The following is an 18,268-nucleotide window of genomic DNA, read 5'->3' as shown; positions in this document are numbered from 1 at the left end:
TAAACAAACAAGTCTAGCTGCCTATCAACGCAGAGAGGCAGACGAGCCGAGCCACAACATCTGTACAGTTGTGTAACCAAACACACAGAAGTGGAATGTGACTCCTATACTTTTAAGTACAATACCTTAAAATTGTATTTGAGTGTTTACATTGACAGCTACTTTTTACTTCAACTCAAAAACAGAAGAATCAGAATAAGGTCCACTGCAAAGTTTTCACTTATAAGGGATTTGCCTTGGTGTTTGGTGCATAAAATAAACACATCAAAAGAAAGAATAAAGGCAAAGTACTGCAAAAGTCAGGAAATGGAAATAAGCAAGCCATAAAAAAAATATGAAAAAAGATATGCTATTATTTAGACAAACCATGTTAAAGCTGTACAACATAACAGTTTTATAAGAAAGCTGTACCGTTTCGTACAGGGCGTGCAAAATCTGCAATCTGAAGAGGAAAATGTACTTTTACCCCACTACAGATATCTAGCAACTGTATTTACTTTACATTAAAAGTGCATACAATTTTACAAACAAAACGTCATGTCAAATCCAACAACAATAATAATTCAATGATATAATATATAATATGATATAATATGTAATTTCGTTTTTTAAATTTGGTTTTTAAAATGACCAATAAACCTACCTTCTATAAAAGTATAACAGTAAGAGTTGGCATTCTATGGCAATGTGAGTAAGATTTAAAATGCAAGACATTTGCAGATATTTTTCCAGGGGTCTTGCTATTTTGACCCTGGTTAAAGATCTAAGTACTTCTTTGACCACTGCCAAAAAATTAATAATAGATCAGTAAGATTGTTTCACTGAACGTTTATTGGAGCAACTTTACAATGAAGCACTTTGCTCATCAGCTGACTGATTTCTTCACTTTTTACACAACAGCCATAAAAACAATTTTCATTTCAAGTGTCTGTGGTGAAAACAGCTCAGCTGTCACAGAAAGAGTAGGAGATGAAAATGAGGCTGTAATACCACAGTTGAAGTGTCTGCACTGTAAATAGATACCAATTATTAGAGGTAATGACACTGAAAACCGATATTTGGAACCAATATGCATTCTCAATAAAAATTAAAATCTTTCTGTAGATGTTCATAATTTTGAATGAAACAAAATCCAACAAAAACTTTGTTTAAATGCCTCTGGCAAATGTTTAATAAAAACTGAGACTTTCAACATCATAAACAGCAAGTCCCCAGCAACTTTTATTTATAACACCATGTGAATTTAAACAAAAATGTATTAATGAAAATAGCTCCCTACGCTTTTACAAAGTTAAACTTCCTCCCATATTGTCACTTTCTTTGCACTTTTTATTTAGTTAATTTTATCGGCAATACAGATAATCAGCAAAATGCCAAATATCGGCCACAATAATTGGCCCGGCCGATAATCCGGCTACCCCTGCTTTCTACCCTTACTTTTATATTTTCCTACATAATCCAAAAATTAAAGAATATGATGAAATTCATCACAGTCAGATGAATGGAGATGCTAACGCTTACCAGTGCAAGTAATCAACCGATGTGTTCAGCACATGATGAGAAATAACCTGAAGGTGAGTTTGAAAAGAACTCTACGCAGGTGACAGAGCCCAGTCATGAACCTTCCAGTCTGAACTCCATGTAGCTGCACTGAGTGAGCATGTTCTGGACCGACTGACGCTGGGAGCAGGCTGGAGACTGTACGGTGAGCTGCCTCTGGACTGAAAAGAAGCGGTGGACGGTGAAAGTGAAAGGAGAGCGCCGTAACTGTGGAAAGCACCGGAGCAGGCAGTGTTTCCCCATACAGACAGACAACATAGGGAGAGAGAGAGGAGAGAGAGAGAGAGGGGCCCCGGGTCTTGCTTCGAGGCAGCAGCGGTACAGAAGACCACACAGCCATGGCTAACATCGCGGTCCAAAGGATCAAGCGGGAGTTCAAAGAAGTTCTCAAAAGCGAAGAGGTGCGGTAACGTTTCTGGCTCATATTTACATCCAATGAGCTCCTCCCTTTGCGCTGTTTCAACTTAATTAACATATGAAGATGTTTGTATCCGTCATGGCAGAGTAAAATTACCTAACGCCAGGTCCCGGTCCCGTGTTGCAGCAGGTCAGGCCTAAACAGAAGAACTTTAGCTAGCTTTAGCTCGATATCAGTGTCTGGTCCAACCTCTCCTGTTGTGTCAGGTGGGTGTGTTCAGGAAACACCGGGGATTCGGCTTTGTCAACTGACAGGCCCTCGGTTTCTAACACACAGTCCCACATAACTTTGCGTAATTACCTTACAAAAACAACTCTAGCTTTCGTGGGCTAACGCACACGCCTTAAACAACCTACCAGAGGTATCTCCTAGCGTTAATTAGTTACTGACACTTCGGGTTAGCAGCTGCTAGCTCGCTAACGGTAGCGTTATTTTGACATCTCATCCACAGTTAGCATTAGCCTGTGGTGTTATGATATAACGTTCACCAAACTATCATATTTATTCAACGCTTTTCAACTGTAGGTCTCATTAGGGCAGTGTTTTGGTTGTGTAAAGTGTATATTTTGTCATGTTAATGCCTGTCAAGTCTTTTTATTGTAGGTTTGTATTCATGTCAACTTTTGCTAGCTTAGCTACAGTAGCAAGCTATCTATGATGCTAACTCATTTAAATGCCCTGATTCCTCATGTGGAATAAACTAATATTTGTTTTTGCAGAAAATAACAGTTATGTCTCAAAGCCTGTAGCTTCAATTATTACTATTTTTTTTATGTAAAAGTATGTGGTTTCATACTTGATAGAGGCATGTCAAGACATAACCTTATTGGCTGTCATTCCTTGAAACACAGGGGTTAATTTATTGTGTCCCTCTCCTTTGTCCCAACCCACAGACAAGTAAAAACCAGATAAAAGTAGAATTGGTGGATGAGAACTTCACAGAGCTGAGAGGGGAGATAGCAGGTCCCCCAGACACACCATATGAAGGTATTGTCCCAGACCAACATAACAACGAACTGACAAGACATTTGATAAAAGACTTACATTTATATGATTTGTCATGCCGAAAAATGTTCTTTTTTTCTAACAAGGGGGCAGATATCAACTTGAAATAAAAATCCCAGAAACCTATCCTTTTAACCCGCCAAAGGTGAGTGCTGCTCCTATCTGTGTGTTCTTTACCTCCCCGTCCCTCTTGAGTGACACTATCAAACCTAATGTGGTTTCAAGAATTTAAACGTGTTCTTTAACCGGTTTTAAGGAATTTGAAGATGCCAGCTGAAGTAATCTAATGTGGCCTGTGAACATCTTATGTAGATATTCGATCACCGTTTGCCATGTGCACAGATGTGTCCTCAAATTTAGTGACATAGTACTTTGTCAGTAAAAAATAACAGTGATCAAAGACACAGTAACAATCCAGTGACAATTTTCATGCTAAAATGAGAGAGAAAGTTTAAAGCAGATAATGCAGAGAATAAACTGTAATGATAAATGCAACCAGAAAATAAATCTATGTTCATCCTAAACTGATGATTTGATTCAATACAAAAACAGAGGGGTTTTTTTTTTCAGATTTTAAGACACACCAATGACACACCTGTGCGCAGACAGAAACCCGGTTACAGGTAGAATATCGCTATATAAAGGAGGCTGAAATTTTAAATATATCATGGAAACAGGCTCATATGTAGGGTAATGGGAATAAAAATCTTCTGTCACAGCAATTCTACATTGCACTATCAATATATTTGTTAATGTATTAAGTTTCTTAAAATCTGTTTAGTTCGTGGAGTTGACTGGATCATGACCAAAGCATTTTACTACACACCATATGAATGAAAGTTGAGTGAGTTTAAAATACAAATAGCTTGCTTTTATTAGATTACTGGTATAATTATCACAACTAAACTGTCATAATAATGAATTGCCTATACCTCTACCTGATATAATATAAACAAAATTAATGTCTCTATGTAAATAAGAACCAATTTAAATGTAGTTTGTGATACTTTGAGTAAAAATACTTAAACACGGCTCAAAGATTGTGAGTGTAAGAAGACCACTTGAGCCACAGTGGTGTTTATTTTAAAATGAAAACAAAATCTGGTATTTAATGCTAAAACCTATTAAGTCATGAACTGCATTAGTCACTGTGCTGAAAGGTGTTCATCATTTGCTTTGTAAGAGTTTTTTTAAGCACAGGTTTAATTTTAATAATAGGCTATGATAATTACTAACTGTAAAAGTCTCTTGCATGTCAGTTGAGGAGATCCTCACCACACCATGCACCAAATTCACTTGTAGTCTAACAACATTTACTGATAATATCTCATGATTAACAGCCTGAAATCATGGAAACATGGTGGAGCACACTGTAGGACAAAATGACACCTGTAAAGATACAAGTTTACACATAAAACAAGACTGGTCCATTAATCTGTCCACCAGTGCATGCTGGGAGAGCTCCCAACACACCAACTTCATGTAACTGTTGTCAAATGATCAGCCAGTCATATGAATGCTGATCATGAGTTCAAGTCTCATTTTGTCTTCATTTCAGAGTAAGAGTGCAGGATGAACAAATCCATCCTAAAACTGCTTTCAGAGAACAAATAAACGATTGTTTTAGCCTAAAAACAGCATGTTGGCCTGAACTAGCAGTGCCAAATTTAAAGAACAGGGCCCAGGATACAAGTGTGTGTGTGTAAATGTACTCATTGTACATCACATGTGGCTCTTTTTTCTCTCAAAATCATCCCATTGTTATCCTGTTAACCTCTCACACCTGTCTTTACATAGGTGCGTTTCATCACAAAGATCTGGCACCCTAATATCAGTTCTGTGACAGGAGCAATATGTCTGGACATTTTAAAAGACCAGTGGTGAGTGAGACGATTCTGAACCTTATGACCTGTTGTTGTCAATGTTTCGGTGTGTCTCAAACACCCTCAATTAACCCGCTCCAACTGTGACTCTGTCTCACTCAGGGCAGCTGCTATGACCCTGCGGACGGTGCTGTTGTCTCTACAGGCTCTGCTCGCTGCCGCAGAACCAGATGATCCACAGGATGCAGTAGTAGCAAACCAGGTGAGACACATGTTTGTAACACTCTGTCTGTCTTCACTGTTTGCTGAATCTTTTGATATTTAACCTCACTGAGTTTTTACTCTCTGCATCCTCAGTATAAGCAGAACCCAGAGATGTTCAAACAGACTGCGAGGCTGTGGTCTCACGTCTACGCAGGCGCTCCCGTCTCCTGTCCCGACTACACACGCAAAATAGACAAACTCTGTGCCATGGGCTTTGATAAGGTCAGAACCACTCACTCTCTTTATTATTATTCCATAACAAGGATATGTTTGTTTGCAGGTTTGTTTGATAGTAAAGCCGCAACAGTTAGTCGATTCCTAAAAATGAATAGGTAACAATTTTGATAAGTGATTAATAGTATTTGTAGTGTTGTCAAGAATATTGATTTATCGAGTATTGACACAAGCGTACTAGCACCTCTCTCAGTTAATATTTGCTACAGTCATTCCGTTGTTCTCTGCTGCTAACCAAGGAAGTAAAAGTTGAAATTGTTATGTTATATCATTTTTGTTTTTTTAAATAAAAGTTGATGGTTTGAATGAGTGTTAAATATGGATATTTGACAAGGTATTGTATCAAAAAGTAGACATTCCAGTTTGGTGACAACACTACGTAAGCAGTTTTTCAGCAAAAAGCTGTGGTGCCCCAAAAAATGTTTTCATTGAAATTGAACAGAAACCAAAACCAAAAGTCATAACTGAATTTCAGGAATTTTATTTACTGCTGAAGTTTATAGACTACTTGAAAACAATGTCAATATGGAGAGTTATGGAAGGGTATGGTGATATAGTGTGGTTTTTTAATTTAAAGTTAATATGGGTAATTATCTGATGTGCACGTTAACATTTAACATGTTAACAGTACTTTTTCAATGTGTTATGTATCAATAAATGTGTTCGGCAAGTCGTTGCTGTTCAAATAGGCTCCTATTTTTAAAAAGACATAAAAAGCTTTTATTTGAGGGAGTGCAGTGATTTTAAGCAGAAAAAGATTTACTGATTTATGGGTTAAGTTTAGGCGGGGTTTGTGGGTACCCATAGAACCCTTTTTCATTCCCACAACTTCAGGTCAGGGCTCAAGGTACCACTTTGAAAATAGTCGTGCCACAGGAGGCCTTATCACATGTAAATATTTTAAATTTTTCTTCATCTTTTGTTACAATGAAGTAAAAAAATTTGTTTTCACAGGCTGATAGATGAAACAAGACATCTGAGTATGTAGCCTTTGACTCAGAGAACATCTGATAGGCATTTGTTTTACTGTACAAAAATAAGCGGTAGATTAATTGATAATTAGAATAGTTATATAATCAGCTGCCGCCTTGTTTGACAGTAGTGAGCAGGGGGTACTACAGCCTCGCTGTGGTAAATGTCAAAGAATTTACTCTGAATAAGGTGAATTTTCTTCAAACGTAATCACCACAGAGAGAATAAATTTCATTTGTGGTTTCTAAAAAAAAGCTGCTCAAAAGGTTGTCATGTTTAATTTTCAAATTACAATAATTTTTTATTCAAACAGAATGCAGTAATAGCGGCCTTGTCTTCAAAATCCTGGGACGTGGAAGCGGCGACAGAGCTGCTGCTCAGCAACTGAAGCGCAGCCAGGTGTGAGGATCCCAAACTCCTTCATCACAGCATCAGCTCCTCCCCCCGCCATCCATTCCACCATCGCCTTTTGTTACAGACTCCACCCCATCACCGCAGCAGTCTGAGCCTTCTTTTACAACGAGTTTGCTACAAACACACCGGTAGCACCACAATGGCCAATATGCACACTACCCTGTTGCCTCTCTGACTCAATCTGTCCATTAAGCTGTCTTTTTCCTCCACTAACTCCAAATGTGTATCCCTGTAATAAGCCACCGATTTCATGCATCTTGTCTTCCACGCCTTTTATTTATATTGGCTCTGAATCTTTTCTTTCTGCGCAAATTTTTGTTCCTTTTTAATATCGCAAAGAATCAAATAACTGCCACTGCCTGGTGGGTTTTCCAGGTTCAGGTATGAAGGAAATCCTGCAGACTGCTCGCACAGCACATAACCATTAACTCCCTCCAGCAACCAGTTGGACCTCATGTTAGATTCTTTTATTTTGTGGACATTTAATACTGAAAAGGTCATGCTGGATTCAGTGAACTTGACTGGATGGTGTTCTGCACTGAGCAGTGTAATGGGTTTTTCCTCGAGTTTATCAATCACCTGCAAAAGTTATCTATTTTTTTCTGTCTGTAGAATTAGAGAGCAAACAGACACTCTCCAAACATCTGCACAGAGGGAAAAAAAGTTTTCTGTAAATAGATGAGTGTAAATTTGAAAATATGACGGGGATATACTTTTTTTCTTACACGGCACTGTAAAACAAATTATTTTAAATATAAACTATGCCTAGTTTACAATTATATGAAGAGATATCTTTTTATGCCTTTGCGATCCACACGAAATCTAAATTACTTAAGAGTAGAACGGCCAGGCCAGAAAATAAACAAACAAATCAGTATCAGGTAATAACGTGAAAAGTTTCATGTTTTAAAAACATATTTTCACATTTTTTTTCAAGATATTGTGATGTTATAAGAATTTTTTTCGTTGCAATAAAAGTTTCTTGTTATACAAGAATATGTTTTCATGTTATATCAAGAAAATTTTCTTCAAACAATTTGGTGGGTGACTAAGTACAGCACCCAAAGAAAAATACTGGAGCAAATGATTCAGTTACACATACAATCAAGTGCAAACTACTAATGTTCCAACATGCAAGAAACTTTCCTTGTTAGAACACAAAACTTCTTCTTGTGGAGACATTCATGTTGTAACAAGAAACTTTTCTTATAAAATGAAACGTTTGCTTTTACGACAAGAAACTTTTCATGTTAAAACAAACTTTTCTTCTAAAATAAAAGGTTTTCTTTTACAAGAATTTTTTCTTCTAAAATGAAAGCTTTTCCTTTACAAGAAACTTTTCTTGTGAAAAAACATTATTGGTATAACAAGAAATATTTCTTCAAAAATCAGGCTTTCTTCTACAACAAGAAACTTTTCATGTTAAAACAAGAAGCTTCTTGTCTAAAAACATTTGATATAATAAACTTACTGTATATATATACACACACACACACACACACACAAAACTTATAACAAACTTTTCTTTTAGGAAAAAAACATTCTTGGTATTACAGACTTTCTTTTTATATCAAGAAAAGTTTCTGGGAACAACAAAACATCTTTGTCTTAACATGAAAATATCTTGTAAACAGTAAAACATCTTTTCATGTTCTCAACCTGATACTGATGATTTTTTTTGTATTTTTTCTCACCTGGCAGTTGCCTGCTCAATCTCCTGTTGTTTTTTCTTATTTGTGAGATTGTTTAGGGGTGGCACAACTAAAACCCTGCCCTGCCTGGGACAGGAGGTGACAGCCGGCTCAGGCCCCCCCGAAGGTCACATTACATACCACCTTCTCTGCTCCACCACAATCCAGCCTTGTGTCTTTTTTTTTTGTCCTTGCATGTTCTGTGTTGCCTTTTTCTTTCATTTGGCCAAATGACGTGGTGACGGGAGGGCGTCTGCTTCGTTCGACATCCCCTCACACTTTTGGAAAGACTCTTTTCAATCTGCGGAAAGAAGAGACACCTTGAAGCTCTGCTCGGCGGGCCACTTTAAGCACACCCAGTGTGGCATCTGTGGGGAACCAAAGCCTTTTTTTCTGTTGAATTATGTCGCTGGAATATTTTCTCTTCAGATTCGCCCGGCACCAACAGGAAACACACCTCAAGGAAAGAGTGATTGTGAATGTTTGCAATGCTGTGGTTTTGTTTTTCACTCATTTCAGAGCAATCACTCTCAGCCACGGATTAAAGGATCTGCTCACCCTCTCAATCCTGATGTGGATCATTCAAGAGGGACAGCGTTACCATGAATCACAGATCCAATCCAGCAATCAGAACTTTGGCCATATATAAATGGAGAGAGGTGTATAGGTGGTGTCCTGTACGCCCAAACATGCTTTACTACGCAGCCAAATAAAATGCTCATTGAGGTCTTTGAATGATGTCTAAAAGAGGCTGGAACTCCTCTGCAGCAGATGGCAGGCCCGCACCGTGTTTTCACTTTGATTTGAGGTACATGGACTGTGAAATGCTCAGAGTGTAAAGACGTGGGGTGTTGATGAATCCTCACACATGGCCTTTCTTTTGAAAACAAATTTTCCTTTTGCTTGCCCCTCCAGCTCAGCCTCTGCCGACACAGTGGCACATTACAGTCCTACACCGGGGTTAATGTGCTCCCTCTCCACTGACGCTGAACAGTTTCCACCCAGAGCCCCCAAAAGGGTTCACAGTCAGCGGCAGAATGCGTACGCACCATCTCGACTTGTAAATAGTCCAGTTGTTGATAAAGAGCCGTCTCATTATCACTAGAGTGCACCATTGATGGCTGGATCTATATTTTGTAAGAAAAAGAAAGGATAAAAAAAAAAAAGAAAAAAAAAGAGGCCCCTTTCTCCTCCTCCCCGTCTTCCTGGTGTTCTCACGATGTACAATATTGCACGACGATGAAGCGTAGAAAAAGGGGCTGTTGCATCTCGGTTTCTCCATTTGGATTGAGACTTATTTTCCTCTTTTGTTTCCTTGGAAGCGAGCATCAGCAGTATATTAAAAAAAAGCATGGTTATTTATTGTGACAGTGTCATGTTTCTTTGATTAAAAAAAGTGGAAAATCAACTTCTCTGTGTCTTGGGTGTTTTTTTTAATAGGTTTCCCACGGTCACGGAAAACCTGGAATTTCATTATCTCATTCTCAAGGCCTGGAAAAGTCATGGAATTAGTAAAAAAAAAAAAAAAATCATTGAAGATTTTAGAAAGTCATGGAATTTGTTGTAACAGATGACTTTCCACATAATGCAAAGTAACAGGATTAGGATTGTAGCTGTCTATGTAAACGTGATATATTATGCATCAAGATGACGTGGTTTAGGGACATTTTCTCCTGGGTTACGTCTGCTCCTTTATGTATGCCAGCTAGCTGAAATTATTTCTGAAAAAGCCGAGCAAGTAGGGAAAGAAAAAATATATTACTGGTGCTTGAATAGTTCTGTCCAAAAAAATGTGTTTATAAAACCGCACTTCATAAACCCGGTGACAGGGACAAATCCACTGCATGGTTAACATCTAAAGGCATTTATTTTCTGGAAAAAAAAAATTAAATATGATCATGAGAATAGGCAAACTTTTAACTACATCAAAAATAAGTTGTCATCAACACAACCCGCACTCACTCGATGCTTCATAGCAGGCTTTTACCCGGCAAAATAACTGACAGAAGTACAAAAAATATCTCATTGTAAAAGAGGAACAAAAACCTGAACACATACTTGTATAGTAATATATCATTTATGCATTCCAACGTGAACTTCAGCAGTAAAAAAAAAAAAAAAAAAAATTCAAACCCAGCTCGGTTTCAGAGCCCCCCCCCGGACCATTTTTGGGGATGAGCTTGGAGCACAGTATCCAGAAATGTTTGCCAGCTTTAATTTGCCCATGAACACACTGGAAACAAACCAAAAGGCCTTGAAAAGCATTACAGGTTGCAGTTAAGAGGCTGCAGAGTTTCTACGGGGCCTTGTGACGCTATAACCAAGCTAAAGCACCTCAACATACCAAAGTTAGAAACCTAAACATACCAAAGTTTATAAAATTTTGGTGTCGGTACATCTGTTAAATGCACAAATCTTATGCTTTGATGTTCCCATATTTCAGCCATTTTCGTAACGTCTTGGATATTCAAAAAGTTTGAACTGCAAAGTTGCACGTGGGTATTTACAAAATACAACTGTGTAAGTAAATCTGGTGAGCTTGAAAATAAAAAACATTGTGCAACAGAGACACGAGGAGGAAGAGGTCAGGAGATACAGTAGGATTTTTTTTTCCCCAGGGAATTTAAAAAAGCAACAATCATAACCAGATTAAAACGTTTGTAAAATGTCCATCCTGTTTTTTGTTTTTTTTCTTCTTAAAAATGGCTCCACAAAAGAAGCAAAGAGCAACAAACACAAAGGAGAAAAAAAAAATAATAACTTTTTTTTTGAGTAAGACCTACATACAATGAACTTCAAATCATGACTATAAGGTACTTAAAACCTTCTAGGATGTCAGTGGTGTGTGTCTGCATGTGTGTGTATGTGTGTGTTTTAAGAAAGGTCCATAATGTGTCCAGGAAAGCTTTAGAGTCAGAGAGGAGCGTGTACGTAGGGGTCAGGAGGTAAGAGGAAGAGTCTGGCCCATCTCTACAGTCTGGTTTTTACCTTCAGCGGTTTCCTCTTTACCTGAAAAAAAAAAAACAACAACAAAGTTTGGACTCAGTGTCAGACCACTCAGCTGTCTGCTCTTTAAACCACTGACTGAAACTGTAACTGAACTACAACCTAACCCTGATTTCATCACGCATCTCTGTCTGGCTGCTTGTAGAAGAAGATTTTTCTTATAGGAGCAGTGTGTAGGATTCATGGGAGCAGCACAGAACAAATATACATTCAGCACAGTTTCACCAGTGCTGGACAAAATACACAACCCTATTACCGGAGTTAAAGTATAGGTACTCCTGGTCAAATATTACTCCAATACAAGTGAAGTCAGATTATTACTTGAGTTTAAGTATTAGAGTACTTGCTTTTTTTTTTTTTAAAAAAAAAACCCAAAACAAAACAAAAAAAAGTTAATCAAAAGTACTAACCACAGATCATCAGACTCCTGAACAATACTATCTAATACTACTGATAACTCTAATTTAAGGGGACAAGCAAAGTAAGAATTCCATTGTACGGTCTACACCACTGTGTTTTTACTTATCTTATTTTTTTTAATAAAAATCTCAACACCTTTGTATTGTGGATACGTTTAAAGAAACCTAACGACTCTAAAGCGACCCTCTGAATGCACTGACTTGCTTGTAGAAGCTGAAGAATGAAAAGCTTGATGAATACGCTGCAAAGCCTTTAGAAAAGCGTGGTGAATTTCTGGAGGCCGTGATGAAATTTGCGAGCAGTAAGCAGAGCAAACATTTGAAATGAGACAAATCACTGGACCTGAGGTGTGGCCAGGGGTGATAGATCTTCATCTCCTTCTGCTGCCATCACCACTACTAACACCACATAACCAACTACAACCCAACTACAACCAAGGATGTCGAGGTGTAAAAAGGTGAGCGCTCATTAGCAGGTTCAGGGCCTGCAGGCTGTTTGCACGGAGCCCAGCAGTGTTGGACAAACACAGATTTGTGACGTGAAACTACGTTATTCAATGTTTTCACCTGGTCTGTTTGTTTCACAGAAAATGAGACCTCTGCCAATAATCCCGATCCTTCACACTGCTCCTTAAACTATTTTTCAAAATCCAGACGAGGTGTGAGACCTGCTCATTCTGATATGATCCTGTAGCAGACACACTGTTTTAGAGACATCCTGGACTAAACCAACTCACTGCCAGCTCATGTTGGACTCTCACTGCTTGCCAGAAGGGTCTCCCCTCCTTGGTACCTCCCTTCCTCGCAGACTTGGTGTCTCCCTGGCTACATGTGTGGGACCAGGCTGCACAGCTGCTCTGCTCTCCTGTGAGGGGGGGTCTCTGTCTGTCCGTCCTGTCACAGATAACGCCCTCTGGGCTGGACTCCAGCTCTATCTCTGTGTCGCCCTCACTGTCCAGAGGGACGACGACTGTCCCTGCGGCTCTCCCTGTCTCCTCTGCAGGCTCTCGCTTTCTCATTTTTTCATTCTGTCTGCTCACAAAAGATCACCCGAGGAGGGAAAAAAAGTTGACATCTGAAAGATTTCTGTGCAGTCTCAGGATTAGGTTCATTAGATTTCAGTAAGACAAACTGCCGAGCCTTTTTTCTGTCACTTTCCTTTTTCATCACTGTTTTTGTCAAAGCTAGGATAAGATACACTTCCAAAGTAAATTCTGTCTTAAAGCCTGTGTCCTGCTTGTTTTTTTAGCAACACATCTTTTTTAATAGATCCCGCTGACGAGACTCACCTCTGTAGGTCAATCTGTCTCTTTGTCCCTTCGTCATTCTGCTGCTGCTGTTTTGACATCTTGATGTTGATTGAATCTGCCGAGTTGGGGTCGGCTGCTCTCTTCCTGCCTCTGCCGGCTCCACCTCCCGTCGGTGCCGCCGCGCCCTCTTTTTCAGCCGCTGCAGGAGCAGCAGCAGCTGTTTTGGGTGGACGGCCGCGCCGTTTGACGGGCGCTTCTGTCTCAGCGTCGGGGGTCACATTCTGATTTGGCTCCTCCTGAGGGGGACAGTGAGGTGGACAGTGAGGGGAGCTCGGTCAGGAGCTGCAGTGACTGATGTTTCACATATAGACCATAACTGTTGCTATTTCAAACTCCTGTCCCTAATTAGGCTTTGAGTAAAGAAAAAGAAAAAAAAGACACAAAGGTTACATACAATAGTTTGCATACAATTATAGTTAAGGTAAAAAGAACAAAAGGTAAATATTTACATCAAGATTACACAGAATTACAACATTCAGGTGCAGTAAAAAAAAAGATACCAATATCAGGTTACATACACTTGCAACACTCAACTATAAGACATTATAAATTATTATTATCATAAAATAGTTCAAAATGCTCACATCTCTTTCTATGCTTCAGCCAACACTTTTGTTCAAAATCTTAATATCTTGTGCTGATTTTATTTTTGGTTGTTCCACATTTAGAGTCTGTTATGGAAAAAGCTGATAAGGAGGTCTCATGATGCGTGGTTTTACAGTTGCAGCTTGCTGTGCCCCTGCAGTTTTTACCATTACTTTGCCTGCTGATGAGTCTGCATAAAATATCCGTTGCTAAATTTTGAAGGCATTTGAAAATCGATTAAAGGTGTGAGAATTCTAGAAAGTTATCAGAGATTGTAGAAGACTGTACAGCTTCAGTGTGTGATGTTGTTTGTTTTTTTTTTGTTATTGAATCTTGTTATAAAACATGATTCTGTGCGACATCCGGCTGAGCTTACCTTCTTCACCTCTTCGTTTTTAATGACAGGGTTCTCGTTGTTTTCCTGCGCTCGGCTCTCTGATGACTCGGTTGCAGCATTGCTGTTACTACAAGACATGTTTAAAAAGTTGCAGTAAGCATTATTTGTGATGATGTGCCATTGTGTGTGTGTGTGTGTGTGTGTGTGTGTACCTGTTCTTGTTGACAGTTGAGGAGCTCAGTGGGGAGGAGTTGGTGCTGGTGTTACTGGTTGTGTCTGAGACTGTGGTGGTCTTGGTGAAGATCCTCCTCCCTGGTACCGTCAGAGGCTTGTTCACAGCTCCCAACACTGGAGCTGGTTTAGGCTGCAGAGGGTGTAGTTCACAGTATTATACCGATAACATTTGATAGTTCAGACATTAATGTTGTGTGTACAAGTACTCAGGAATTAAGAGTTCAATGTACAGGCATGCAAACCATTATATGACACCAAATAATGAACAATTACATTTAAAAATCATCAAAACATATTCAATCAACTATAAAGTCAAACATAATGCTCGACTAACTCCTAACATAGCTAGCACAACGGCTACAACCATGCAGCGCTGAAAGTAACAAAGCACATTTACTCAAGTACTTTACTTAGTTTTGATAACTTTCTAGAAATCTCACCTCTTTAAAGTACCTCCAAATTGTATTTCCACTTTCAGCTACTTTATGCTTCTATTTTACTTAATCTCACATGGAAATACTACATTTTTAATTCCACAAACATTTTTTGACATCTTAAATTGCAATAATATAAAACATATTATTCTGAAATGGGCCGTTTTGCATAATATATATGTTTACTTTTAATACTTATAGTATATTTTAATGCCAATAATTTTGTACATTTAATTAGTACATTTAGTATGGTATTACTGCTTTTACTTATGTTAAGGATTCTGCAGAATTTGAATGTTTTATTTCTTGTTTTGTATGCCAATGGGTCCATAGATTATAGCACAACATGAAAATAGAGCCCTTAAGCAACTTTCTCCACCAACTATAACAGCCAAATGTCTGATTTACGTCATGAGAGCAGGCTGGATTTTCTGCGGAAATCCACAGGATGTGATATTGATGCTCATACCCGAGTCTGCTCACCTGGCTAATAAAGCATCTTGAAGTGGTGGTGGCAGTCTGGGCACAGACTCAGTGACAGTGCTATCTGAATTTCTGATTTCTGATATGCATCTGTCAGCTTATTATTAGCGGTACTGATGCACCAGGTTCAGTTAGCTTAGGCTACTTAAAATAAATAAATAAATAATAATGAAATATATATATACATACACATTACAAAAAAATACAAATACATAAATCATATCTCAAAAGGTGGCAAAATGATATACGATAGTTTGAGTCATTTTGTGATATGAAATTAAAGTTTAAGTACTATGGATGGAGATTAGAGTTGCAGCAGTGCTAAAACGCTCTTATGGACGGGGATCATTTTTGCTCTAAGGCTCCTAAATGCTGGATGCAGCCTTAAACTTCACTCACTGACATGTCGAGCATTACAACATGTGATGTTTGTTACACAGTAAACAGGAGCAACATTGAGTGGCGCTCCATACTGACTGAGGTCATGAACGCATCAAGTGTTTCGCTTTTACCTTTCCAGTGAGCAGCATTTGTCTCATCTCTGTCGTCAGATACTCCTTATCATTTTTGAAATCCTGTTTAAAGAAATAAGAGCAAAAAGGCTTTGATTAGCATGAACAGCTGCACAACAAAGCTTGTGACTTTGTTGATTTATCTAGCACTGAGTGGATGAGATATTCTTAAGAAGAATAGCGGAGAGGAGAAGATGTATTTACAAGTTTCACTTATGATGTCTGAAATCATTTTTTTTAAACCCATAAGGATAAATTAAATATCTGCTCGTGTGTGTGTGTGTGTGTGTGTGTGTGTGTGTGTGTGTGTATTGCCTTATCCTGGACGAGGAAGAACTTGGCGGGTAGGACGGGGTCTTTAGGGAAGTCCAGGTGACACGCAGTGCTCTTGTTGGCGATCACGAAGAGAGCGACATCACAGACAATATACAGCTTCTGCAACCATGACAACATGACACACACTGTTAGGAGTGTTCGATGAGGATGAGTGACTTGTCCCAAGGAGCCAAAGAGTTCTAAGCTTATTGTTTTTTGCCTTCATTACACAGACTGCCTCCCATTGGACATCAATTCTCCATAATCATTTCAATAATTCTAAAACATTATGGACACCAGCTGTTTTCCTAAAGCTGCATGCTTAAGAACAACGAAAAAAAAGTTTTTGTTTCGAGTAATGATAGTAGGATAAAACGCTCGGCTACTGTTTCTAATGCTTTTCTGTTGTTTGTTTGTTTGCCATATTGAGTAAGCACGTGTGTGTGTGTGTGTGTGTGTGTGTGTGTGTGTGTGTGTGTGTGTGTGTGTGTGTGTTCACCTCATTGGCTTTTGCATCATCAGGACACTGTGCATCCTTTGTCTGTTTGATGTTCTCTACCATCTTCCTTAAAAAGGCATGACTGTTGTTCTCATTCTTGGTCATCAGCACTTCCAGCATGAACCACAGGCACCTACACACAGAGGTACAATAAACATGTCACAGCTTCTATCTTCAGCACCTGGATCTTTTTTAGCATCATAAGCCATATTAGAAAAGAAAGAAAATGTAAACACATATTCGCAGCTGATACCATCAAATTTTAGAGATAGTTCATGATTTATAAGCAAAACACTGTGCGCCTTCACTCACTCTTTGATGTCTTTGAGCTGTTCATATTCATGTGGTTTTGTGAAGTCTGGATCGTGAGCCAGCAGGTGGATCATATAGGGGACGACATACTCAGGAAGGAGGGAGACGAGTTTTTCTGTAGAAAGATAAAGAATAAATCATTATAATGTCTGTAAATGTTCATGCATCTATACAATAAAATAATATTAATAAAATAAATAAAATCAGATGTCGCATAATATCACAAAACAATAAAAAATTTTGCACAAAAAAAGGCGTTTCCATTTGGCTGAGATGCAAAATTGTGTATAATGATAAAAAAAATAAAATGTGAGAAAAAACTAAGTGGAAACAGATTTAGAAAAAGTACAAGATTACTATAAAAAACAAAACAAAACAAACACAAAAAAAGTTTTAAAAAAAGAAAAAAAAAGAGAAGAAATACTGAATGACCTGAAAAAACTGCTTAAAAATTATACTAATTCTGTAGAATAATTTTAAATATCTTATTATGATAACTACAATAATACATATTTCTCTGGGAATTTTTTCCTTAGCTTTTAAAAAAAAGAATCGACATTACCAATTTCATGCAATTTGTGGGACACTTCTTGCCAAATTTCTGAGTGTGCAAAAGTTTATATTTTACTATCACTACTTACTAATACTATTATTTACTTATGACTTGGTTTTTACTCAATGCTTGTAAAAGGCGTCTGGATGCAGCAAGAGAAAAGTCATGTCAATCTAGGTTTCAAAGGGTTAAACTTCAGTCTATCTTCTGCTCTACTGAAGACTTAAAAATACATCCTCTCTGTGCTGAGTTATGAGAAGAAAATCAAAATCCAGATATGACATGAACTTAAAAGCCATATTTTCAACATGTTTTCTCTTCTTTTGCAAAGGTTGCCTTCTGCTTCTCCTGAATGCGGGCAGAAACTTGGCTTTTGTTGTCTTTCAGAGTCTAAATTACTGTTTAATAAAGCCCACATTGAGAAGTTATGTTCTCCAAAGTGACAACAGCAGCTGTGAAACATAAAGTCTCGGTGTGCAAACATCCACAGGTTGAACACTGACCCTGAGCAAGTGGGTTTTGCTTGATGTACTCTCTGCGGACGGAGATGTTTTTGAGGAGGCACTGTCGGGCGTGTGCGCGGCGCTCCTTCACCGGGTCCTTGGCACACAGGGCGAACACGGCGAGGTACTCCAGGGGCAGCAGCACTTTGACGAGAGCCAGGTGCAACTTCTGAGCAAAGATCTGACGGACCTGGTAGCACTCGTCCTGTGCGATGAAGGGAGAACACTTCAGTCAAACTCTACTCACTCAATCAGACAAGTTAATCAGTCAGGTTAACCCTTAGGGACTGTTTGGTGCATTTTACACGCTTTTCATTCTTCATTTTCTGATAACTTTGGTTGTAGATGATGATGTAGTGTTCAGGCATATGGCATAAATTTTGGT

At 38.5% G+C, this 18,268-nt stretch overlaps 2 protein-coding genes across 3 annotated transcripts in view; one reads left to right on the top strand and one right to left on the bottom strand.

The window, feature by feature from the left end:
• The first annotated feature begins 1,656 nt into the window (after positions 1 to 1,656).
• On the top strand, positions 1,657 to 6,961 carry ube2kb (ubiquitin-conjugating enzyme E2Kb (UBC1 homolog, yeast)). Its single transcript, XM_042484935.1, has 7 exons — positions 1,657 to 1,961; positions 2,872 to 2,965; positions 3,070 to 3,128; positions 4,781 to 4,863; positions 4,969 to 5,068; positions 5,164 to 5,292; positions 6,590 to 6,961. The coding sequence occupies exons 1-7, from the start codon at positions 1,899 to 1,901 to the stop codon at positions 6,662 to 6,664; spliced, it is 603 nt and encodes a 200-aa protein (XP_042340869.1). The 5' UTR covers positions 1,657 to 1,898; the 3' UTR covers positions 6,665 to 6,961.
• A 3,268-nt stretch (positions 6,962 to 10,229) lies between these two features.
• pds5a (PDS5 cohesin associated factor A) overlaps positions 10,230 to 18,268 on the bottom strand; it is a 31,220-nt gene continuing 23,181 nt past the window's right edge. For both annotated transcript variants that reach the window (XM_042484932.1, XM_042484933.1), the window contains exons 25-33: positions 17,884 to 18,088; positions 16,828 to 16,942; positions 16,516 to 16,648; positions 16,017 to 16,136; positions 15,702 to 15,764; positions 14,251 to 14,402; positions 14,078 to 14,165; positions 13,096 to 13,352; positions 10,230 to 11,390 (exon numbers count right to left, since the gene is read on the bottom strand). In XM_042484932.1, the coding sequence (XP_042340866.1) occupies positions 11,387 to 11,390; positions 13,096 to 13,352; positions 14,078 to 14,165; positions 14,251 to 14,402; positions 15,702 to 15,764; positions 16,017 to 16,136; positions 16,516 to 16,648; positions 16,828 to 16,942; positions 17,884 to 18,088 (1,137 nt within the window). In that variant the 3' untranslated portion in view covers positions 10,230 to 11,386. The remainder of the gene's footprint in view (positions 11,391 to 13,095; positions 13,353 to 14,077; positions 14,166 to 14,250; positions 14,403 to 15,701; positions 15,765 to 16,016; positions 16,137 to 16,515; positions 16,649 to 16,827; positions 16,943 to 17,883; positions 18,089 to 18,268) is intronic.

The sequence above is a fragment of the Plectropomus leopardus genome, chromosome 4 (genome assembly GCF_008729295.1).
Source record: "Plectropomus leopardus isolate mb chromosome 4, YSFRI_Pleo_2.0, whole genome shotgun sequence".
Taxonomy (NCBI): domain Eukaryota; kingdom Metazoa; phylum Chordata; class Actinopteri; order Perciformes; family Serranidae; genus Plectropomus; species Plectropomus leopardus.
This window is presented reverse-complemented; position numbering and strand designations above follow the sequence as displayed.

Bases quoted from the DNA above. Each gene is read 5' to 3' on its own strand.
- ube2kb (XM_042484935.1), top strand. From the start codon at position 1,899: ATGGCTAACATCGCGGTCCAAAGGATCAAGCGGGAGTTCAAAGAAGTT. The intron at 1,962-2,871 runs GTGCGGTAACGT...CCCAACCCACAG, and splicing joins AAGTTCTCAAAAGCGAAGAG to ACAAGTAAAAACCAGATAAA. The intron at 4,864-4,968 runs GTGAGTGAGACG...TGTCTCACTCAG, and splicing joins GACATTTTAAAAGACCAGTG to GGCAGCTGCTATGACCCTGC.